The sequence below is a fragment of the Harpia harpyja genome, chromosome 12, assembly GCF_026419915.1.
Source record: "Harpia harpyja isolate bHarHar1 chromosome 12, bHarHar1 primary haplotype, whole genome shotgun sequence".
Lineage (NCBI taxonomy): Eukaryota > Metazoa > Chordata > Aves > Accipitriformes > Accipitridae > Harpia > Harpia harpyja.
The window spans coordinates 6,560,411-6,584,557 of record NC_068951.1 but is presented as its reverse complement, the minus strand read 5'-3'; the positions used below and the strand labels follow the sequence as shown (position 1 = coordinate 6,584,557).

At 54.3% G+C, this 24,147-nt stretch overlaps 2 protein-coding genes across 6 annotated transcripts; both read left to right on the top strand.

Annotated features, from left to right (window-relative positions):
• Positions 1–354: 354 nt before the first annotated feature.
• Positions 355–14,279, top strand: WDR81 (WD repeat domain 81). 4 transcript variants are annotated; one of them, XM_052804263.1, is made up of 11 exons: positions 355–562; positions 2,667–6,233; positions 6,527–6,634; positions 6,756–6,946; positions 8,889–9,079; positions 9,349–9,514; positions 9,695–9,860; positions 10,168–10,866; positions 11,039–11,184; positions 11,362–11,541; positions 12,491–14,279. In XM_052804263.1, the coding sequence occupies exons 1-11, from the start codon at positions 454–456 to the stop codon at positions 12,815–12,817; spliced, it is 5,850 nt and encodes a 1,949-aa protein (XP_052660223.1). In that variant the 5' UTR covers positions 355–453; the 3' UTR covers positions 12,818–14,279. The 4 variants fall into 4 exon arrangements, with proteins under 4 accessions (XP_052660223.1, XP_052660226.1, XP_052660225.1 ...); XM_052804266.1 differs by lacking the exon at positions 355–562 and adding an exon at positions 1,441–1,575 and having other exon boundaries at positions 2,664–6,233; XM_052804265.1 differs by lacking the exon at positions 355–562 and adding an exon at positions 1,442–1,575 and having other exon boundaries at positions 2,670–6,233.
• Positions 14,280–14,456: 177 nt separating this feature from the next.
• Positions 14,457–23,414, top strand: SERPINF2 (serpin family F member 2). Of its 2 annotated transcripts, none has more exons than XM_052804273.1 (9): positions 14,457–15,505; positions 16,614–16,677; positions 17,422–17,484; positions 18,502–18,919; positions 19,222–19,365; positions 19,568–19,771; positions 20,611–20,753; positions 21,344–21,548; positions 22,361–23,414. In XM_052804273.1, the coding sequence occupies exons 2-9, from the start codon at positions 16,618–16,620 to the stop codon at positions 22,672–22,674; spliced, it is 1,551 nt and encodes a 516-aa protein (XP_052660233.1). In that variant the 5' UTR covers positions 14,457–15,505; positions 16,614–16,617; the 3' UTR covers positions 22,675–23,414. The 2 variants fall into 2 exon arrangements, with proteins under 2 accessions (XP_052660233.1, XP_052660234.1); XM_052804274.1 differs by lacking the exon at positions 14,457–15,505 and adding an exon at positions 16,093–16,146.
• Positions 23,415–24,147: the final 733 nt, after the last annotated feature.

Here is a 24,147-nt window from a genome sequence, read left to right as displayed (position 1 = left end):
CTAGGAAACGGCTGGGTCCGCCCTATCGCGGGCCATGCCGGGAGGTGTAGTGCGGCGCGGCGTTCCCGGCATGCCCCGCGTGCTGTGAGTTGGCATTTTCAAGAGGGTGAAGGAGGCGGCGGGAGGGCGGCTCTTAAAGGGCCCGGCCCTCCCGGCGGGCCCCCGCCGGGGCGCGGCGCTGTCGCGGGGCCGCCCCGGCCGCCCCGTCCCGCCTTCGGGGTGGGTGCCGCCCGCGCCTTGCAGAGCTGGGGCCGGTGACACAGCCCCGATTCCGAGAAGTTGCTCTAAGTCGGCGACCAATCAGAAGTGAGCGCTCTCCCCGCGCACCAATCGGCGGGCGCGGGAGGCGGGGCCGAGGGAACTCGGCTGACCCCGATGACTTGGCAGCGCCGCGCGATGACTGGACAACTTCTTTAAAGGGGCCGCGCCCTCCGCGTCGCCCGCGGGGCGGGGATGGGGGAGCGGAGGGCTGGGGCGGCTCGGTCCGGCAAGCGGGACCCACCCGCTGGCCCGCGGGCAGCCACGGCGCTCCCGGCCCGGCTGGCTGCTGCGGCCCGAGCCGGTGAGGGGGGGGCGAGCGGGGAGGGGGGGGGGGGCGTTGTCGGTAGCTGCGGCGCCCGCGGCGCCCCTTTAAGGACGTTTCCTGCCCTTCGCCCCAGTAACAGCTGATTGCAGCGGGCAGGGGGCGGGGGGGCCAATGGGCTGCCTCCACGTCCCACCCACGTGACTCCCACGCGCCGCCGCCGCGCCATGCGGCGCTGCCCGGCGGGAGCCCCCTGCGTCCTTAAAGGGGCCGCGCGGGCTCCGGCCGCAGGAGGGTGCCCGGGCAGCCTCCCCCGCGGGCAGCGGCGCACCCGGCGGTCCCCCCCCGCCCCGCTGGGGCGGGAGAGCCCAGGCGTCGTCCGGGCGGTGGCTGCAGGACCCGGCTCGGCTCACAGGGACCGGAGCCGGGCAGTACCCGGCCGGCAGCCTGCGGGAACTCCGCTGAGCCCCGCGGAGAGGAGGGCGGGAGGGCTCCGGGGCGGAGGGAGGGAGGGAAGGAAGGGGGGGGCCTGGACCCGCTCCCCTGCACCGGCTTCCCCCGCCCCGGCACTCACCTGCTGCCGGTGGGGTCCACAGCCGCCGCCCGCCGCGGGGACCCCTTTAAGGCCGGCTGGCTCGTCAGCGCGGCTCGCCCGATTCCAGCTGACAGCCCGGAGCGCCTTTGACGTCACGGTGACCTCAACCAGCCGCCGCGGCGCTGCCGCGTCATGCCCCACCGCCTGCCCATGTATAGGCACCGCGCCCCGGCCCTTGCGCAACAACCCCCCCATCCCCCCCCCCCTTCCCCGGCCTCGGGCGGCCGCTGGAGGGAGCCCGGCCCCGTGCCCCGAGCGGGGCTCCCGGCCCCCGCTGCGGCAGCCCCCGGGGGTACCGGGACTCGGTGGGGGGGGTGCCCCGTTCCTTCCCCCCCCCCCCCCCCGGGCACATGGCGGCGCGGCGGCCGCATGTGACCGCCGTCACCTGACCAACATGGCCGGGGCCCCCGCCGCCGCCCGCCGCGGCTGAGCCCGCTGCTGCCGCCGCCGCCGTCAGGTAACGCGGGGCCGCGGGGGTCCCGGGGCGGTGAGGGACCCCCCCCACACACACACACACACCCGGGATGAGTTCGTGGGTCTGTGGGGCTCAAACCGGCTCTGCCCCCCCCACTCCGGCCCCGGTAGCGAGGGCCCTGTGGGGCCCGGGGCTCGGGCACGGTGCTGGGGGTTGCCTCTCCGGCTGTGCCCCCCCCTCCCCCCGGCTTGGTGCTAGGGATGTGCTTCTTGCTGATGGGTGTCCTCTAGTGTCACTTCCCGGGAGCTGTGGAGGTGCCATCGTGTCCCCCCCTCCCTGGCCCTGGGATTGTAGAGGTCCCATCGTGTCACCTCCTCCAGCACCGAGGCTGGGGAGGTCCCATCATGTTTCCCCGGACCAGCCCTGGGGCTGCAGATGTCCCACCATGTCCCCCTCCCTGGTCTTGGGGCTGTGGAGGTCCCGTTGTGTGTCCCCCGCTGGCCCTGGGGCTAGCGTAGGTGCCATCATGTCCTCCCTTCTCAGCCCTGGTGCTGCAGAGGTCCCGTTGTGTCCCCCCACCACCTGCAGATGTCCCAGTTTGTCTCCCTCCCTGGCCCTGGAGCTGTGGAAGCCCCATCGTGTCCCCCCACCACCTGCAGAGGTGCCATCATGTCCCCCCTCCCTGGCTGTGGAGGTGCCATTGCATCCCTCCCACCGGCCCTGGGGCTGCAGATGTCCCATCGCGTCCCCTTTCCCAGCACGCGGGCTGTGCAGGTCCCGTCATGTCCCCCCACTGGTCCCGTCACGTCCCCCCGCTGGTCCCATCACATCCCCCTCCCTGGCCCTGGGGCTACAGAGGTCCCACTGTGTCCCCCTCCCTGCCTGTGGAGGTCCCATCTTGTCCCCACCAGCCAGAGCTGATCCCTTCTCAACCCCTCCCCTCCCCAGTGCAACATCTTTTGACCAAGCTCCTAAAACCAGCTTTTTGTTCACCTGAGCGGCAATGGGGAAGTGAGACTTTGCTGCATGGCGCCTGCTCGGCGGGGGAGCCGGGGCTCTGGTGGGGAGGGCAGGGACGGCGCCACGCTCGTCCGCTCGCTTACAGCCTCTCTGGGCCGCCTTTCTTCCAGCAGAAGCCAATATGGACGGCTTCCTCCAGAGCGTGGAGAAGGACCTGAACATCGACCGCCGGCAGCTGGCTGCCGCTGCTGAGAGGACCCACGTTACCGCCTTCGTCCCGGTGAAATGGCTGGCGAGCCTCAAAGAGCGCCGGGTGCTGCCCGGCTTGTGCCCGCGGCCGGAGGGGCTGAGCGACGTGGAGGTGAGGACGTTCCTGCAGCACTCCGTGCAGAAGTTGCCTGCGGGCTGGACCCGGGTGGAAATCCACGGGCTGCGGAAGGAGCGGCTGGCCTACCCCCTGCGGGTGCAGCCCCCCACCTCCGACCAGCGTAACGGCAGCCCGGAGAACCTGCACGGCTTCATGCAGAGCGTCGCCTCTCAGAATTACCGAAACCTGTGGCGCCGGGCTCACTGCCTCTACGTGCGGCCGTACCGGCACGCTGACACGCCGCCCACCATGCCGGCCCTGGATGTGCTGCGGGCTGCCCTGCAGAAGGCTTACGGCTGCCCCGTCCTTCAGGTGGGCAAGAGCGCGTCCGGTGCTTCCCCCGCCAAGGAGAGCGTGGCGGCTGCCAAGGGGGTGCCCTCCTGCCCCAACGTGCTGCAGGCAGAAGCTCTGCTGGAGTCGGCCAACATGCTGTACGTCATCTACCCTTACGTGCAGTACTGTTTGCATGACATCGTGACTTTCAGCCCGGCCAAGCTCACCAACAGCCATGCCAAAATCCTCTTCCTCCTCTTCCACGTGCTGCAGGCCATGAGGGCTTGTCACCAGGCGGGTCTGGCTTGCGGCGCCTTTTCCCTTCGGGATGTGGCTGTGGATGAGAAGCTGTGCAGCCGGCTCCGTGTGAACTTCAGAGAGTACGAGGGACCGAAGAAGGAGGAAGCGAATCTGGAGGCTGGTCTGGAACGAATGAGCGAGCAAAGCGGCGCTGGCGTGCGAGGGCAGGAGGTGAGGTGCACCGCCTGCCAGAAGGACCTCCGAGACCTGGTGTTACAGTGGGTACACGGGCAGGTCAGCAACTTTGACTACCTTATGCGACTAAACAGTTTGGCTGGGAGGAGAATGGGAGACCCCAATTATCACCCGGTTCTTCCGTGGGTGGTGGACTTCACTACCAAAAATGGCAAGTTCAGGGACCTAAGGAAATCCAAGTTCCGACTCAACAAGGGAGACAAGCAGCTGGACTTCACCTATGAGATGACCAAGCAGGCATTTGTTGCTGGTGGATCAAGTGGGGAGCAGCTCCATGTCCCCCATCACATCTCTGACGTCCTTTCGGATATCACCTACTATGTGTACACGGCTCGGAGGACACCCAAGGCGGTGCTGTGCTGCCACGTGAGGTCCCAGTGGGAGCCCAACGAGTATCCAGCCAGCATGGAGCGCATGCAGAGCTGGACCCCAGATGAGTGCATCCCAGAGTTTTATACGGACCCCTCCATCTTCCGATCCATCCATCCGGACATGCCTGACCTGGACGTGCCATCTTGGTGTAGCTCCTACGAGGAGTTCATCGAAGTCCACCGCATGCTGCTTGAGAGCCGGGAAGTTTCTCAGGACCTCCACCACTGGATTGATCTCACTTTTGGGTACAAGCTGCTTGGGAAGGATGCTGTCAAGGAAAAGAACGTCTGCCTCCATCTAGTAGACAACCACACGCATCTGACGACTTACGGGGTTGTGCAGCTCTTTGACCAGCCGCATCCCAGGCGCATGGTGGCACCTGCCTACACACCTGCTGAAGCTCCAGCCATTGCCCGGCCTCTTCTCCAGAACATCAGGGAGACTGTGTTTTTGGAGGATATCCAAGGCCAGGTGACGGATGCAGTTAATGGGCTGGTCCTGGAGGCTACTCCTAGTGAAACCACCTGGTCTGGGGAGAAACCCATCGCTGGTGAGGATGATTTGGAGCAAGGCACGGAAGCCCTGGATTCGATTTCTGCTACTAGTAGAACTGCTGATCAGCCCTGCGCCACTGTGCCTTCAGCACAGCCCTCCACCCTCCCTGCTTATGCCGCCGAAGGCAAAACCTCAGGTGTCCGACCTCTCCGTCGGAGCAAGGCAGGTGCTGTGGATCAGGTTGACATGAAGATCACGCTTCCTGAAGGCTTCAATCCACTCCAGGCCCTGGAAGAACTGGAGAAACTGGACAATTTCTTGGCTAAAGGCTTAAGCAGTGAGATGCAGCTAATGGAGCAGCCGTGGGAAGAGCTGCCCCTGGGTCTCTCAGACCTCTTCCAGAGGGACATGCAAGCTTTGGGCATTCTGGTAGCTGAGATTATATTTGCACCAAGGATTCGTCCTTCAAAGCCTGACGCATCCCTGTTGGAGCGGTTCCTGATGGTGCGTAATCTGTGTCGCTACCATCCCAAGGAGATCCCGGCCCCGCTCCAGCATGTGCTGCACGTCCTGCTGCAGCTGAGCGTGCCAGTGGAGAAGCTTCTGAAGACCAGGCTGGGCAAGGGCACAGTGCAGTTGTTTGAATACAAACCCATCTCCCAGGGCCTCCCCCCACCCTGTCCCACGCAGCTCCTCAGTCCCTTCAGCTCTATTGTCCCCTTCCCCACATACTTCCCAGCCCTGCACAAATTTATTTTCACCTATCAGGCAAAGAAGATAGAAGATGAAGGTCAGGGCCGGGAACTTGTTTTCCAGCTGTGGCAGCAGCTGGAGGGAATCCTTTCTGAAATCACTCCTGAAGGCTTGGAGATTCTTCTGCCCTTCATATTATCTCTGATGTCCGAGGAGAATACTGCTGTCTACGCAGCGTGGTATCTCTTTGAACCTATAGCTAAATCCCTAGGTCCGAAGAATGCCAATAAATACTTGCTCAAGCCATTGATCGGAGCATATGAGACCCCCTGCTACCGCCACGGCAGGTTCTACCTCTACACAGACTGCTTTGTCGCCCAGTTGATAGTGCGCCTGGGGCTGCAGTCCTTCCTCCTGAACCTGCTGCCGCACATCCTGCAGATACTCGTTGGCATCGAGAGCTCACGGGAGGAGAGCAAATCCCTCCTTGGCACGGCTGAAGATGATGAAAGTGGAGGAGAAAGCCCGGTGTCGTGCGTGTTTGGGGAGGAGATCAAAATGGATGTGGAGCACAGCTCCGCTGCCCTCGACCTCCTCGACTACACCTCTGGTGTCAGCTTCCATGACCAAGCCTACCTGCCCGAGAGCGAGGACTTCCAGAGCGGCCTCTATGTCGGGGAGTCCCTGCAGCCTCAGGAGCAGGAATCGCTCAGCCTTGGGCGGCTGAGCGACAAAAGCAGTGCCAGCGAGGTGTCCCTGGGAGAGGACAGACCTGCAGACGGAGATTCCCAGAAGGACAAGAGCAGCTTGAAGTCGATGGACAGCAGCCAGGACCTGAAACAGAGCGAGGACTCTGAGGAGGAGGAAGAGGGGCACGATGAAGAGGAGCATGATGACGCCACGGTTGATGCAGAGCTGACGGTGGCCGTGGATGCTGGTGCCTCTGTGGATGTCACCCTGGCTGATGACAGCAGCGAGCCAGAGGACGGAGAGGGAGAGGAGCTCCCGGATCACTCCGATGACAAAGAGCAGACAATACTCCTGGGTAAGACCCTGCTAGCCTTGAGCCTTTCTGCCGAGCATGGCAAACACCCAGTAAAGCAGTGAGTGGGAGAAGGGGAGAGCACAAGAAGAAGTGGGTCCAGATTTGGGGGGTGTCTGTGGTCCCAGCTTGGGGACAGCGATGAAACCAGTGTAAAAGGCCAGGTCTCCACTGAAGCGTGCAGATCTGAGACCCGGGAAGCTGCCTGCAGGGCAGGCAGGGTCTGGGCAGCAGCCGGGTGATAGCTAATCTGCACTGTGCTGGGCTCTGTCCTTGCAACTGTTTTTGTTTTGCAGACACAGCCTGTAAGATGGTGAGGTGGCTCTCAGCCAAGCTGGGTCCTACTGTCACGTCCCGCTTCATTGCCAGGAACCTGCTCCGTCTGCTCACGTCCTGCTACGTCGGTAATGTCTGCTCCTCGGACCCCAGGGTCCCGGGGTGGGCTGTGCCCCAAAACAGTCTGCTGGGTGCCTGGTGGCTTGGGTGTAGCCTGCTGCTTCAGCTCATGATGTTGTCTCTGGGCAGGCCCTACCAGGCAGCAGTTTGTACCAAGCAACGATGAGAACAGTCCCCTGAGTACAGGAAATATCTACCAAAAACGGCCAGTGCTGGGAGATCAGGTGTCCAAGCCAGTGCTGGCCTGTCTTGTGCATGTGGCATACCTGTACGGAGAGCCTGTCCTCACCTACCAGTACCTGCCCTACATCAGCTACCTGGTTAGTATTGCCTTTTCTCCTCTTCTTACGTGTGTTGGGGTGAGCGCTGTGTCCGGGCACAAAAGGAGGATGCACAGAAAATAGTCCAGCCTCACCAGGAGTCTCCTGCATAAAAATTTGCGCTTGGTTGAGCTCCATCTCAGCCAGTGTGGGCTGAGCAGCTCTGGCTGCGTTGGCCGAGAAGGGCTGTGCTGATGCAGCCAGAAGAGGCACTTTTACCTTCTGCCATAAGCTCCGGACCGCTTCCAGCGAAGCGCACGGCTGCGTACGTGAGCCTTGCTCTTTAGCAAGCCTCGGCCACTGTGGACCTGCATCGGGCTGCTGCAGCCCCTCCTTCCCCATTTCAGCCGGGGGCTTTCCCTGTCAGACCCATTGCTGGCACGTGTGAAGCCAGAGAAAAAGGTTTTCTTTTGCTTTGCTGGGTGAGTGTGCCAAAACGGAGCTGGCACAAGGGTGGGATTGTGATAATGGGCAGGCGGAGCAGCTTGGGCTGCTGTGGGATTGCCGGAGCAAGTGGTTTTAGAGGTCTGTATGGGTAGATAGGGGATGAGCTGGGGAGAGGCTAAGGGAGGTTTTTCAACTGTATAAAAAATACTGGCAAGACTTACAAACTTTTCAGCTTGATATTCATAGCTGAATAGCAAGAAGAAAATGTGTGTAATGCAGCTGGTTGAAAAACCAATTTTTCATCAAAAAGAATGCTCTTGAATGTTTTAAACAGGCTTATTTTTCATATCGCTCCCTTCTTAGTGGTTATAAACACTTCGGTTATGGATTCTTGTTTAAATGGAAAACTTCAATAGCTTTTTGTTAATTTAAACGTAGAGGAAAAGAGGCCACAGCTGTTCATTTAAAGAAAACAAAAAGGCATTGTCAGTTTTTCCAGTGTTGAAGGGGAGATTTTTCAGGGGAGAAAATCCCATTTTTCAGCAAAATCATTCTCCACCCAGTTGCAATCATAGCTCCAGCTGTTCTGCTTTGCTTTACTAAACTTAATGCTTGGGGTGCTGGGGGATTAATACCCCCGTGAACAGCGTTTGGCAACCTGATATTAAAGCGATGAAGCTTGCGGGTCACAAATAGGATAAAGTCAATCCTTCTTGCAGGATTTGGCAGAGTGGATATTTTGTGAGAGGAAGAGCTTCTGTGATGAGCTGGAAGATGGCAGGTGTACAAGAAATATAGCGGAAACTGGGAATTGTTTGTGGTTTTTCTTATTGGCTCTCTTTTCTTGGGTGTTTGATTTTTCTAGTAGTTAGGACAGTCTAGAAAGAAATCTTTTAGTGTTGCTGCTGATGTCGTTAACTCTTTGGCATTGCAGTAGCCAGCATTGGTACGTTGTCAGCAAAAAAGGATGTGCTCTTCTGCCTCATGAAATTATTAGCAGCTGGATTTCTAGAAGTCAGCAGCAGGTTTGCCCATAATCTGTGCTTGGATATTTCATGCAAGGACTGTTCTTCTGCAGTCTGTGCATCCGGGCTCAACACGGCATGGGATGAAGACACTGATTCTTGCTTTAAGTTGCGTGTATGTAATCGGTTTCTCCTCTTCCTGTGCTGGCAAACGATGCTCTGGGGTGTCCAAGCTGGTGATGGTCGGGGCCAGTCTGGGGTTGTCTCTCTCCCCTCTGAGTTTCTCAGCTGTCGGAGCATCCTGCAGGGAGATGCCCTCCAGAGGATGCGTGCAAGCTTGGGAATGTCATGCCCCATTCTCTCCAGGCTCATCTGTTGTGCTGACATCTGTCTGTCAGTTTTCAGGCTTATCCCTTGAGTGCAAGACATGAGTTGCTGTTGAGACTCAGTGCTCAGGTTCTTCTTCCAGGGGCTGTGACCAGCACTACCGTGCTGGGTTTTGAGGCTGAGCTCGGGTGATCCTGGGGTCACCCTTGATGTGTCCCGCTGGGGAGATGGTGACCCTGGCACTGAAGGGACTCCTTTTGCAGGTTGCACCCAGTGGTGGGTCCGGTGGTGGCCGGCTGAACAGTCGGAAGGAGGCAGGGCTCCTGGCTGCTGTGACGCTGACTCAGAAGATTGTCGTGTGTCTCTCAGACACCACACTGATGGACATTCTCCCCAAGATCAGCCAGGAGGTGCTGCTCCCGGTGCTGGGCTTCCTCACTTCGCTGGCCGTTGGGTAAGCGCTGCAGTCTGCCGTGCCTTCAGCCGGGATTGGCACAACTCAAAATCGGGGATTTGGAAATGGTTCTGTGAAGGCCTTAATGCTCCTGGGGTTGTGGGGCTGCTCTTGCCTCGATGTGCACCTCCTTGCAATGGTACACAGCATGCACGTAGAGCTTATGCTGCTCAAGACCTTCTGATAACACAGACAAGGCAGGAAGCACGAAGCAGAGGAGGGGAAAAAGGGTATGTGGAGGGCAAGCTGGTAATGGATGTCCTCTTCAGTTTCCCCAGTGGTTCCCAGGCCCGTATTGTCCTGTGTGTTAAGACAATCAGCCTAATTGCCTTGATCTGCCTGCGGATTGGGCAGGAGATGGTGCAGCAGCATTTGAGTGACACAGTGAGAAACTTCTTTGGGGCATTCTCACTGCTGCAGGAGCTGCAAGACCAGGTCAGTGATGTTGGAGACGTCTTCCTGCTGTCCCCCAGTACCCAGCTGCAGGAATGTGGCGGGCATACCTGTATACACCAGTACTGGTGTCAGCAGCATCCAGCCCAGGCTGTGTTTGTGTAATTAACTATGTGGTGAGAGCATCTCATCTTGGATATCTTCCTGTTTTCTCTTGTCCAGGGGTTGACGGCAGAGTCACTGAGCAGCTGTGAGGTGCCGGTGATGGAGGTGCCCCTTTCGGATGGGAAGCTGCTGGCCCTGGATCCATCTGTGCTGATGGAGTTACAGAAGGTGTTTAACCCTGAGATGGCCTACATCACCTACATCCCCTTCTCTTGCTTGCTAGGTATGGCTTGGCCACCGTTTCCTAGGATTTGTGAGAGAGCTCTGTGCTCTGCGCACGCGTGCTGGACCTGAACTCAGGAGAAGTCAGAGGGCGTAGGGCTGCTGGAGGAAACCCACAGCTTCTACGCTGTGGCTTGGTCTGCTGGTTGGGTTGGGAGCCCACTGGGCTTCAGGCTGCTTTGGCTGGGAGCAGCACGTGGTTGGCTCGTGGGGTAGGTGTTCACAGCCCTGTGCTGACCCTTGTTTTGTTGGGGGGACAGCGATGATGGGAAAATTCTTTCCCTTGAAGCCATGTTCTCTCTCTTCAGGTGACGTTATCCGGATGGTTGTGCCCAACCACTTGCTGGTTGAGAAGCTGGCTAGCCTCTACCTGGAGAATGTGAACCCCAAGAGCCTGCAGGTTGTTGGCCTGGAACAAACACCGAGTGTGGTGGGCTCAGACCAAGATATGCGAGGGACTGAGCCCTTCGCTAGCCACCACGAGGACAGTCACTCTGGTACTTTTGGGAGCGTGCTGGTAGGGAACCGCATCCAGGTCCCTGTGGACACACAGCGCGAGGGTCTTGGCTTACTTCGCCTCAGTGCTGGCACTGATGGCTTTACTCCCAGCTCATCCAGCGAGGAGAATGCCCTGAAGCGTGACCTTCCTCGCAGCACCCACATGCTGTGTGGGAACTGGCTGGCCTACTGGCAGTATGAGATTGGGGTGAGCCAACATGACCCCCGCTTCCATTTCCACCAGATCAAGCTGCAGAGTTTCTCAGGGCATTCAGGGGCCATCAAGTGCGTGGCACCGCTCAGCAGCGAGGACTTCTTCCTTAGTGGCAGCAAGGACAAAACTGTCCGCTTTTGGCCATTGTACAACTACGGGGATGGCACCAGTGAGGTGCCACCGCGCTTCACGTACACCGAGCACAAGAAGTCAGTTTTCTACGTGAGCCAGCTGGAGGCATCGCAGCACGTGGTGAGCTGTGATGGGACCGTACACATCTGGGACCAGTTCACAGGTAAGAAGGGAAAGGGTGAGGGCTGGCTGGACTGAAGTGGTCCAGTCCTTAAAGACAGAGTGGCCATACTGAGTTTTGATGGCTCCTGTTAAAAACCAGTGCAGAACTGGAGATTTGCTGTGCACCTTCTCCGTACATCTACTGCTGTAACCTCTCCGTCATGTTTTCACAGGCAAACTTCTCCGGACTTTTGATGAATTAGACAGCAAAGTCCCCATCACAGCTGTGACCACCATGCCACCTCCTTATCACAGCATCTCTGTGGCCAGTGCAGACTCTGTGCTGCGGTTCATCGATCACAGGAAGCCAGGACTACAGGTAGGGAGTCTGGTGTCTGTGAGCCACCCTCCTCCATCCGTGTGCTTAATGATGTGATCATGGCGGGCCCAAAGCCAGCTGTGATGCCTCCATGAAAGCCAGCTGGGCCTTGTCCCCTAAATGCTGGATCTCCTAGATCCTCGGACCCGCAGTAGCTGGACTCTCTCTCTCTTGCAGCATGAGTTTCGCCTGGCCAGTGGGGTGAGTGCTGGGCTCATCCGCTGCTTGGCTGTCAGTCCTAACGGGCGCAGCGTTATGGCTGGTTTCTCCTCTGGTTTCATTGTGCTGCTGGACACCAGGACAGGACTCATCATGCGGGGTTGGCCTGCCCATGAGGGAGACATCCTGCAGATCAAGGTGAGAGGTCCGGCTGGGATCAGGGTGAGGGGCTGCTTTGTGGGCCTCATTGATCCACTGAGGTTGCGTGGAGCATCCTTCTGGCACGCGCTGCTTGGCAGGGCTTGTCTGCTCCATCCTCTGGGCGTTGCTCCATCCCTTGCTGTGTCCCTAAGAGGCTGCTCAAGGTCTCCTGCCCCATGGTTAGTGCTGTGGGCGGCTGTTCTTGGTCCAGCCTGAGCTGAAGGGAGGTCAGCTCTCCCAGGTGTCGGTCCCTGCCAAGCAGGTCTGCAGCAGGGGCAGGGAGGAGACACGTCTCCCGTGAAGAAGCGAATGTGTTGCTTTCTCCGCAGGGCTCTCAGCCCCCCTGGGAGAGCGTCGCTCTAATGAGTAACTCTTGTCCATATTTACCCGCCCTCAGAGAGCAGCGTTGGGGCTCCAGTGTCCTCGACCCAAATGCAGGTTAAGCAAAGTTCAGCAGTGTGGGTTGTTTACCCTCTCACTAGCCCTGCTAATAAGCAGCTCCAGGCTTCTCCTACCATCAGCAGTGTTTTCTACTGTGAGAGAGCCTCTCAATTCCTTTTCCTGAGAAGGAAAATAATTTGACAGGTGGTTTGATGGAGAGGGAGACCGCATGATAACCTGTTTACCCACTGCAGTAGTAACAGATGATAAATTAGTTGTGCTGAGTATCAGGATGTTACTGAGAAGAGACACAGCCCATCTCTTGGAGGATAGTGCTAGGGGAGGTTGCCAGCTACCAGAGAGCCCTGTAGCTTCCAGTGTCCACCCAGATGCCTTGTTAATGCTGCTCAGTACCATCAGTTGCTTGGAAATGGCTGGGACTGTCCCAAGGGATTGCACTGGGACTGTTGGATTATTGGCAGCTACCTGCCAATTTCATTTGCAGGATGAGATCGGGAGTTTTTACTGCAGCAGCGTTGGTTCACTGGCCTTTCCTCTCCTGCAGGCTGCAGAGGGCAATGTGCTAATCAGCTCCTCTTCAGATCATTCCCTGACTGTCTGGAAGGAACTGGAGCAGAAACCTGTGCGCCACTACAAATCTGCATCTGAACCCATCCATGCGTTTGACCTCTACGGCAACGAAGTGGTCACTGGCACTGTGGCCAACAAGATTGGCGTCTACTCCATGCTGGAGTCCTCAGCCCTGCCCATCAGCACGACCAAGCTGAGCTCGGAGAATTTTCGGGGTACGCTAACCAGCCTGGCGGTGCTGCCCACGAAATGCCATCTCCTGCTGGGCTCGGACAACGGTGTCATACGCCTCCTGGCATAGTGACCTCCGGCCCAGGAGCTTGTGGCTGTCCCACAGCACTGGTGATAGAGCTGAAAGCTGGCAGCATCGCTTACGGAGGAGGGAGAGTTAGATGTTTCTGAACAGAGGATGCGGGGGGGAGGTGTACTTGTTAGTGAGCACTCGGTAAAGCATCTCTAACCTCTTTCTGTATCTTTAAAATGAAAAAAGCCATAACTGAGAAACCTCCACTGCTGCTGGGAGAGATACTGGGCGTTGTAGGTCACTGTCACCCCTGCAGAGAGGCCTGGAGCTTTCTGTACCATGTGTGCCTGATCCCCAGGGGACTGTGAGCTGCCCTCCAGAGTAATATGGACCACAGGTATCCTCCTTCCTTCAGTTAAGGAGTGAGAGGTGCCCCTTGACAAGAACACAACAATATAGCTACTGCCGTCTGCACTTGCCCTTCACTTCCACTCCTGAACCACTAAACAGTCTTATTAGGATAGCATAAGCTGGGCCTGGGAACTGCCACCTTCGGAGCTGCGTGGTGCCAGGCATCTCCTCCTCCTGTGGTCTGTGTTCAAAGCCCAGAGGATGTACTTTATTAACTTTAGGTTCTGCCAGCTGAGTTAGGGCCTGTATGGGAGGAGGAGAGGTTAACTAGAGCACTTCTGCTGCCTTACTGGCTCCAGGGCACAGTCTGGAATGGAAGTCAGCCAAGGCACAAACTCCATCTGCTCTGCCAGTTCATTTAAGAATGGGCTGCTGCAGAGGGACAGTTTGGGATGGGAACGCGACCCTCTAGGGAGGCCAGAACTAGATGCTTCCATGAGGATTTTGGCTTCTGGAGCAGTAGGGTAGGGATGGACTCTTGTTGGTTCCTGCCCCAGCAGCACTGCATCCTCTGATTATCTAAGAGGTGGGGAATGCCCTGTGTGCCACGCACTGGCAGCGTTTCTCAAGAAATCCTCTCCTTTGTGCTGGTCAGATGCCTGGGGAAGACAGGACAGCAAAAAGGTGCTCAGTTTTGTCCCCTCCTGCCCTTGTAGGGTGAGAGCCAGGAGGCATGATCCAGCATGGTCTCCTTCTGACCTTCCCTTTGGGACAGCACCGTCTGTTCCCACCCCAAAGGCGAGGAGAGTGCTCTTTGACCCCACAGTAGGAGCAGTTGCCTCACTTCTATTGCAGCCCTTTTCCCATCCATCCTTCAGCCTAGTCAGAGCCAGTATCAGGGGAGTGGGAAGCTCTTATCTTGGGCAGAGGAGGCGCCTGGTGTGGGTTGTCCTGGGAGGGGAAAGGGCTTTCATCCAGCTGCCGGTTCGTCTGAGCCACCTGCGGTTGGGAAAGCTGCCCTTCGCTTCCAGGTAGGGTGGGGAGGTGAGCAGTTGGCCCTTGCTATCCTTCCCTACCCAAGGGGAGCTCTCAGTCCCTTGTTGCCTATTAACCATTTGCAATAGATGTAAATATTTACTTCTAATAAACTCTTTGAAAGAGATGCACAGATGGGTGTGTGGGGAAGCTCTGTGCTGGAGGGGTCCACGTGCGGTGCGGTACAGGGCTGGGTGTGCTGGCTGCAGCTCCCCTGCTCTCGCAGCCAAAGCTAAAGCTCTGCATTCGGGCACCTCTTGTGTTCCTGGGTGAGCTGGAGGAGGGATGCTGTGAAGATGCCCTGGATGTAAGGTAGGACTGTGCTGCACAGGGACTTGGATCTCCTTTCCAAGGGGAAGTAGCTCCCTGTGTTGCAGCGGCATGTCCCAAAGTAGTTTCTGGTTGCAGAGCTCAGACCTGTCTCCTTTCCACTCCTTCCCAGTGTCCGGGGTGAATTTGGGAACCAAGAGCTGCTGCGAGGAATGGATGACTGCAAGCGCTGCAGTCCCATTAGCGTTCCCCACTGCTCCTTAGTGACTCCTCTCACACTGAGGACATGGACAGAGCCGAGAAGGATCACCATCACTTCTGCATATGGCACAAAAGAGCACAGGACAGGACCGCTGGAGTTCTGCCCATCCCTGAGACTCTTCCTCCATGCCACAGCGGTGCGTGCGTGCTGTGGAGCCCGGCACTGGGGCCAACTCCCCCAGCAGAGCTCTGGTGTGTGCTGTGCCCCAGGGGAGGTACCAGCTGCTCTTGGCTCAGTCCAGCCTGAGCATTGCAGCCTCTTGCTCGGGTATGTGGCCACGGGGCCTTGGGCAGCAGCCATCTGTTAAAACCAGTGCCTCGTGCTTGCTGCAACAGAAGCAGCTGGGATACAGGGAGTAAATATCTGGGGTTTTCTGCAAAGAAAATTCCAAAACCAGAGCACCCTGTGGCAATAAATACCAAGCCCTGCGTTTTCACTAAAGATTATGAATAAAAGAGCACATTCCCAGCACAGGGAGTATATGGAAAGCAGAGCCACTACTAGGGACAACTGACTTCACGTGTCACTTCTGCTGATGGGAGATTTGGAGCTGGTAAACTCGGTGTTAATATTGTCTTGAGGGTACAGCCGCCCAAAGTGTCTCCTCATCTCCAAATGCAGCACAAATTCACTCTTATCCCCCAAACAAATGTTTAACCGGATGCTGTAGGTCAATATTTGCCTGCCAAATTCTCAAACGGGGTGGTGCCGAAGGTCGCTGCCGGCGGGTAGAAGTGGGCTGGACAAGAGACTGTGTTTGCCCCATGCAGAGCTATCGGCCGGGCTAAAGCAGGTGCCAGCTCCAACGTGGACAGGAACAACCTCAGGTAAGAGGCAAAGGAACAAGGATTTGACAGTAAATGGGGGCTCCTCCAACGAGTAATAGTGCCTCTCCGGGAGAGGGAGTGAATTTGGCAGAGGGTTAAAGGATGGGCACCATCAGGGAGAAAAGGGACATTCAGGGTTATATGTGGCTGCAGGATTTGGGGTGAGGGAAGAGGGGGAATGAAATGGCCTCAAGTTTTGCTTCTTCCACTTGGCAACTGGGGTCACAACCCAGCAGTTTCGGGTGAAAGCAAGGACTGCTTGGAGAGTGGAAAGCAGCCCCAGGAATTAAGTGTATGGCAGCTGTGCTGAGGGCTGGGCTTTGGCATGGAGGCTTTATGCTAAGAAGAAGATACGTTATTTCTGTTTAAAAGGGAAAAGTGGCTGTGTGAAGCGGTGGTCAGGGTATGGGTGGGGTTTTATCCATGGCCCTGGAAGCCCTGCTCCCACTGTCCCATACAGGAATCGGAGTGCGGGGGTGGGAGAGGCTGGGTTTGCCAGAAAAGGGGGAAGGCGAGTGCTGGGAAGGGGAGGACTCTATTCCAGGACATATTGCTGAGAAACTGCTCTGGTATTGCATTTTCTACCTGCAAAGTCCCTCCCAGACAGCACTTGCTGGGTGCCTGCAACCCCTCTGAGGCAGGTTAGTATCCATTCTCCCAAGAGCCCGCGGCACAGCTGGGGATGCTGTGCTTCTACCTCGGTGGTTTGCATGGGAAAGGAGCAGAGGCTCTTGTCTTCTTCCAGAGGCACAGTGTGTGCAGGACTGATTAGGGAAATACCATTTGCAATCCAGAGAAATAAGGGCAATGGGGTCAGAAATGTAGGATCCAAGCAAGAGAGCATCATGTAGGAGCCTGGCTGCGGTTACAGCTCTGCTCCAGTGTGGGTCCCTGTTCGTTTCTGATTTTGCTGCCTTGGCATTGGACCCAGGAGTCCTGTGTTGTTTCTTTGCAGCATTGTTCCATCTCCCTATTGCTTTCTGCAAGCTCCTGCGCCAACCTGTTTGGCCAGGTTGATAATTTTCTCCCTGTAGACCTGAATAGGCTCAGCTTGCTGCTGCCAGGCAGCTGGAAATAACTTCTCTCTCGGCTGGTCCTTCTGTTCCAGAAATATGGTGTTCCTCTGGGGTCTGTGGCTGCTCTGCCTGTCTGTTCTGCACAGTCACCTAAGGGTAAGTTCCTTCACTCCAGTGATGGTGGGGGCCTCTGCTGTGAGAGCACAGCCCTCTCCCCAGTCAGCAAAGGGCAGGGGGAGTGAGGTGGCTCTCCTGCACCGGACCATGGGGCAAATACCACCCGATGCTTCTGCCTGAGAAGCCCTGGAAGGCAGACTGGTGGAGGACACTGCTTCTCTGCAATGGGGTTAGCCTGTGCCCCAGTGCAGCAAGGTTTCTAATCTTTTTCCCAGCTAATACAGCTGTGGATATGCTCATTATTCAAGTGAATTACTGTAGAAAATCTTTGGAAACTTGGCTTCAACTGTATTTAGTGACCCTGACCTTCAGGGGTTAACAGGAGGTTGTTTAATAACAGCTTTTTTTCCCTCCCATTTTAAATCTGGATCCCTGTCAGATCTGAGATTGCAAAACCACACTGCTCACTCTCTAGAGGATACATTATTTTCTACCCTTCTGACCTGGTCCCTTTCTAAACAAATCCAGCATTTGCAGTCTCTCCCAGCTCCTGCTCACTTCCACCTCCCCACGGTGAACCCCACCGCCTCTGGATCCGCATCCTAAAGCCCTGCCCGTGCTGTAGCCATGCGGGGACTGCTACAGCCAGGCTGGTGCCAGTCTCTGTCCTGGCCCCACAGGACTGTTAGGAGTGGGGGCAGAAAAGACTGGCTCTGGACATTCAGAGGAAATTATCTGGGATCTGACACTGTTTGTTGTTTGGGTTTTTCCCCCCCTCTACAGTTTTCTTCGGCACATGCCATTGAGCAAAAGCGTCTCTTCTTAGACAAGGATGGGAAGCTGAAGGTAAGCAATGACTGGTTCCACCCAAGGGGACTGAACTTATGCTGTGGTATTTGCAATGGTTTTCCAGTTTGTCCTGAGATGGGATGAGCCCAGGCAGTGCAATCTAGCAGCGCCAGAGCAATGAGAAAGTCCTCCTTTGTGCAGGCTTCCCTCCACACTTCACAGCTGCTGCCAATGCTCCTTCGTGTTGGAAGCTCCAGCCTAAATAACTGGGCAGCATGTGGAGTAAACATCAGCAGCTGGTGTGTACAGGGACTGGCAGGTAGATTATTTCATTTCTGATTGATAAGGGAAGATGAAGAAAACTAGCTAGGAGGGTGACAGGGAGAAAGACCCATAGCTGATGCTATCCACTGAGCCTGGCTCTGACAGTGCAGAGCTCCTGCAGTAGAGGAATGTCATCCGGATGCTGGTGGGAACAGAGAGATCTGAGGTAAAAAGCATGTGTTTAAGAGCATGCAAATGTGAGGACAGTAGAAGCAGTGCTATAGGCTAAAGCTTAGAAAACTGGAAAATGAGGGATTTGGAGAGAAAAGGGATGGAATAGAACAGACAAGTCAAGAAGAGACAGATGCCTGGAGGAGGATTTCAGCCAAAACGGATCAAGGCTGTGACAGCAGTAGAGGGTGCTGACCGATGCACAAGGCAGACTGGCAGTCCTAAAATATGCAAGAGGAGGTGGTGAAATCAAGGTTGAGGATGATGATTTAGTTTTACAGATCGGTGAAGGCACAGGACGTGCTGAGCGGGTGGTGGTTCTTGCCCTCAAAGCATGCCTGTTGGGCTCGTTTGCCTGGGGCAGGCCCCGAGAGCAAGTGGAGGGGGAACCACTGCAAGACCCTCACTTGGTCCATTTTCCCAGGATACAAGACCTTGTTTTCCATACTCATTGAGGTGCTTTTAACCTCAAGGTTAAAAGGCAAACTGAAGTGAATACACCATCAGAGTAGAGAAGCTGGAGAGTTTTCTCAGCCCATTTAGGTGCGCAGTAAAGCCCATGACATTGTTTCTCCACAGGACGTGAAAAGTGCTGGAGTTGTACAGTCTGCTCTGCAGGAAGCCATCCCACCCATGCCAAGCGCAGGGATGGCAGACATTACCTATGACAACTTCCAGGAGATTGATGGACCCATGTTACCTTTCACCACCGCACTGCCAGGCATGAGGAATGACTGGAACCCAGAAGATGAAGTCATAGCTGGGGCTGTGGGCTGTCATGAACAGCAACCATCTGGGGAAACTGCCTCTTCTGAAGAGGAGGGAGAGGCTGAAGATAAAAGCTGTGAGATGACTTGGAAGAAGAGCCAGAGGCTAGCAGATGGCTTGATGAGATTCAGCATCGATCTCCTGAGAGAGGTCCAGCTGGAGTCCAACAGAACCAATGTGATCTTATCACCCTTCAGCATCGCCCTCGCCTTGTCTCACCTGGCACTGGGTAACTTCTAAGTTACAAAAGCACTGGTTCCTGCCCTGCCCCTCCTGGAGGCACCAGGAACCAATGTGCAAAATGCAAAGATTAAATATGGCACCTTCCGCTTAATCTTACTCCTGCGGCTTTAATTAGGTACGATTACAATTGAAGCTGTCCTCCGTGGCCCATGCTGAGGCTCCTACTGTCAGGTTTCTCCAGCCTCTTTTGTAAGGCACAGTACATTTCTAACAGGAGGCAGCTAAGGTAATATCCCTGTTTTCTACTACATGGGCATGAACTAACAGGAATTTGACTTTGCTTTTTAGGAGCAGCAAATCAGACAGAGAAGCATTTGCTGGAGGCGATGCATCTGGAGTCGGTGCCCTGTCTCCACCACATGTTGGGCACCCTTCGCAGAAGGCTCGCAGAATCCACCCTCAGCCTTGCGTCGTGTCTGTACCTGCAGAAAGGTGAGAGCTGGCACAGGAGGGTCTGTACTGGTATAGGATAAAACTCTTGGTGACAGAGAGTGATGGAAGCACACTGCCATACCAGGAGATGTCTCTGCTTCCCTAAGCACTCCTCCTGGGGGGTATCATGCCACTAGCTGAGCTACTGAGCAAATTTTTTCAAGGTCTGATGACTTTATGTGGAATTCTTCCCCTCTGCCAGGATTTGAGGTGAAAGAGAAGTTCCTGGAGGATTCAGAGAAATTCTACGAGGCAAAGCCCATGACCCTTTCTGGGATCAGTGAGGATGACCTCATAGCCATAAACAAGTGGGTAAAGGAAGCAACTAATGGGCAAATACCCACCTTCCTACAGCAGCTCCCTGAAAACACAGTGATGCTCTTGCTCAATGCAATCCATTTCCACGGTGAGCTCCACAGGCCTTACTTTTCAAGCCTGATCATCCAGAGGAATAGTTCAAAATCTACTAGTTTTCCACCAGCACTGTAGCTGAATGGCATCTCCTTTCATTGCTTCCTGCTAGTCAATCTGCTTGTTCTTTCCTTGTACATCTGCCATTGCTCTTGCTTAGATTTCATTACAGTAATGATTCCAAACTGCTTCACATGTGCTAAAAATGTTACTTGACAGCAGAGCCGGAATGCAGCAGGTGGAACCTGCAGTATTTTTGCCTCGTGGTTCAGGATCCCAGACAGCGGCACATCACTGCTCATCTTAACCAGGTCGCATGCAACTCACTACACGCCAACCACAGAGCTTGGAGGCAGCTTCTGTGGATCTCTTTTTGACTACAGCACAGTGGTCAGGCACATCTTCCTCTTTTAATTCCCTGAGGGTTGTGCATGGAAACAGACCAAACACTCGCTTCTGGGGTAAATCTGAAATGCATTAGTTTGGTTTTGGAGCACTGTTTCACCCTAGACAGCACAAAGGCGATACTCTTCATTTTTCAAAGTGCAAACATCCATTACTTTATCTTCATAGCCTTCAGTAATCTCCCACACCGAGGCATGAGGATTAATCCTCATTCTTTTTGCTATTCTATAGTCCCTCTCTGGAATGTAAGAGCTTTGTGCTGTTAGGGGTCTTCCAGCCTTGGTACTGACTTCTTTTTGCTGTATTTCTACTTGCCTGGTCACTATCTGCCTTGTTGGAGAACTCATGATAGGAGGAGTGTCAGCTAGGCAGTTTCTGTTTTCCTACCTAAATTTAACTTTGTTGAATTCTAAACTTTTATTTTGATAGGGTTTTGGAGGAGTCAGTTTGATGCTAGCTTCACTGGGCCAGATGTATTCCACCTTGACAATGAGTTCGTGGTCCCAGTTGAGATGATGAAAGCCCAGAAGTACTCCCTGAGCTGGTTTACACTGGAGTCCCAGGACATTCAGGTAGGGCTCTATTAGGAGCACTACAAGTTTTGACTGGAATTTCTTCTCGCTATTGTATTTCACTGACTGCAAGTATTCTCTCCAAGAACCCAAATGTATTTTAACAGGCATAGCACACAAAAATTTAATAAGCATCCTTTGTCCTTGCTTCTAGTAAGAATGTTGAATCTTCATTCTCAATCTCTAGGGAAAACCACAAGGAGAGATTCCCACTAAGTGGGAATTAATGGAGATTTAAAGCCCTGAGTTAAAGATAAATGAGGAAATATGGAAAGGAGTTCCCTCAGACAGTGTATGTACTGTTGGAGCCCTTCAGAATACAGCCAGAGTGGGTACAATGTTTGTGCACGTGGGCTTCCACCCCACCATGTGTTCAATCTTTACCAGTCAATAGCTAAATACTAAAATCTGATGCTGTTATTCCAACAAACAATCTGCCCTGAAGAAATCAGATACCTCCTTCCCACCAGGCTGTTTTTCTCAGACACCTAGACTGGCTCTGTAGATCAATTAGAAAAAGACTAAATTAAAAGCATCACTTTCTGGACTTTCCTTCCTCTTCCATAAATTCTGGTTGGCTTTATTTCCAGGTGGCCAAGTTTCCCTTTAAGAGTAACATGAGTTTTGTGGTCATTGTACCAAACCAGTATACTTGGAATAACTCTCATGTGCTGGAGAACCTCCCTTATGAACAACTATGCAAGCTTTTCCCCAAAGAGGTACCCACCACAGTGAAGATCCCCAAAATAAAATTGGACTACCAGCTGGAACTCAACAAGGTTCTCAGTCAAATGGGTAAGGCCTCTAACAAGACTTGCACAGAGTAAGTGAAGCTGATCAATCTATATGGCATCTGTTCACTGACACTAAAAACTGCCATCCTTGTTTCTAAAGCTGTGCCTCACAGCTTGCTCCAGATAACATCCAAACTTTCATCTCTTATTCCTCTCTTCCTCCTTACTCTTTGCTTGCCTAGCACCAAATGTTTTGCTCCAACAAGATGATACTATGGAGAAGGCAGCTTTCACAGTTCCTCACAATCTTTACAGGTTCTTCCTATTTCCCTATTTGTAGCTAAGACCAACTTTCTCCCATGCGCCAACCTTTACCTCTTGTCATTTAACATATTGTCCAGGACATAGAAACTGCCAACAGAGAGAATGCAGATCACAAAACCTGGAACTGAGAGCTTACTGAAATAAAACACCACGCACTGCATTTCCAGATGAGAATAAATTAAGAGTTCACTTTGTTTTGCAGAAGTGCTTAAAAAAATAATCTCTGTAAAAGTGTTTCCAGCCTAGCAAGAAAGAGCCTTCAGACTTGCTGCTGCTTTTTAAGGAAGGCTCTAAGTTCTTACACTACTATTCTAAAAGAGGTGGACAAAGCTTGTGAAAACTCTTCTGGTTTTGGTACCCTCAGCTCTTCATATTCCCCAGAGCTGGACTGCAGCTTTTGTTTCTCTTGCCTGCCAGTTCTCCAGTCCTCCACGGTGGACAACACACATAGCAACAAATTAGGCAATTGCTTTCTTTGCACAGCTTTGAGAAAAATCAGAGCTGGTGGTACCAACTGGGAAAGGTTGACCTAGTCTCATTTCTCTGTAGGCCTCCAGGAGCTGTTCACAAGCCCAAATCTCCAGAAGATCGCAGATGAACCTCTCTTTGTATCCAGTATACAGCATCAGTCTGCCCTGGAGCTTAAAGAAGATGGGGTGGAAGCGTCTGCTGCTACCGGTGTTGCAATTTCACGCTCGGTCTCTGCCTTCAGCCTTGATCGGCCCTTCATCTTCGTTATCTTTGAAGATGAAACAGGCATCCCGCTTTTTATAGGCAGTGTCCAGAACCCTAACCCCAATGCTGCTCCCCAGATGAAAGAGCCACAGGACTCACGTGAAGCAACAGACCCCGTGCCCAAATAAGAGAGGAGGAGAGGCTAAGTGTTCTGGGACTGCTACCTGACCCTTTGGACCAGCTAAAAGAGGCCTCCTGACCTTGGAGACCTCCCTCTGAGGCCACAGAAGGCAACCCTTGCTGTTTTCCTTTACAGATTCCTAGAGACCAGTCCTGGGATAGCCCATTCCAGCCTTGACGAGCTTCTTCAGGCTGGGGTTCCCCTCTGTTGAACCTGAAAAGCTTGCTCTGCCTGGATTTCCCTTCCAGGGCTCTCAGTCCTGGAAGGGAGACTTCCTTGTCCCCAGACTCTTATTAGAGTCTTTATTAAGCTCTTATTAGAGGCCCCCGTAGCCTGGAATCATCATTAGCATCTGGCAGCTTGGACAACAGCCAGAGATATTAATATGGCTCTTCCTTCCGCAGTTCCTGTGAACAAGTCTCCCTCAAAGTGTTCCTCTGAAAACCATTTGTATCCACCTAGAAAACAATCTCTAGATCAACTGGACTAGTAACTAGTTGTCTTCTCTAGGATGCATCACAGCCATTTCCAGGCACAGGCTCTTTTCAAAGATTCCCTTTTCCCACTCCTTGGCTATTGGGATCTGATGTGGGAGAGTCTGCAGTGGGAAACCCCTTTGGATCCTTATCTCCAGCCCTTTTCCTGGGAAACTCTAGGTTCTTGGGTGATGCTAGATTTTGAGACATATTTTATAAAGTGTTTTTTAGTAATTTTTATGTTGGCAGAATAATAAAGACTAAAGCAGAATATATTTGCTTAAGGTGTTGCATTGAAAGACCCAACAGAGAAAGAAAAAAGGCACACAGCTTGAATAATTGCAAAGATTGGGAGGAAAAAAGTCAGGGCATGACAGATGGAAAGATAGGAGGGTCTCTTGCAAAGGATCTGTTTTTTGCTACACCTCATCACAGAGGACAACAGGGGCTGTGAGGTGAAATGGCTAATCTGTAAAGACTGTCCAAGGACTGAGTCCAATAAGTTCTGGGCATCTCACCTGCAGAGCGTGGAGGGAATGCTCACTGGGTCAGAACTGGCTTTGTGGAATGGACAAAATTCCCTGAATTAGGGCATGAGCTCAGTGGCATAGGGACAGGAGGGTACTTTGCCTGTGAGCAGCAATGCAGTGATAAGCAGAGATGCGACAGTCCTTAACCTTTCTCTTGGGCAAAACCTGACCATTGCTGGTATCTACTAGGAGGTTCAAAAGTGCTGATCTGGCATCTGCTATCTGCAATTTGTTCTGCTACTGGGATACTCCTGGCTCCACAGCACAATACTATGGATGGTTGGGACAGCTTCCAGGGGAAGGAGGGGCAGATTTTGACGCCTGTAGCTGAATGTCACTGCTTTTGCCCTGTTTTGGCAAAAGGCAATGTCCTGTTACAGCTTCACTTTTGTCTGAGATGGGCACAGCTCCCCGGGTCCTTGTTCTGAGGTAGTAGTGCACGTCTGGAATAAGCTACCATGAAAGAATCTTGGG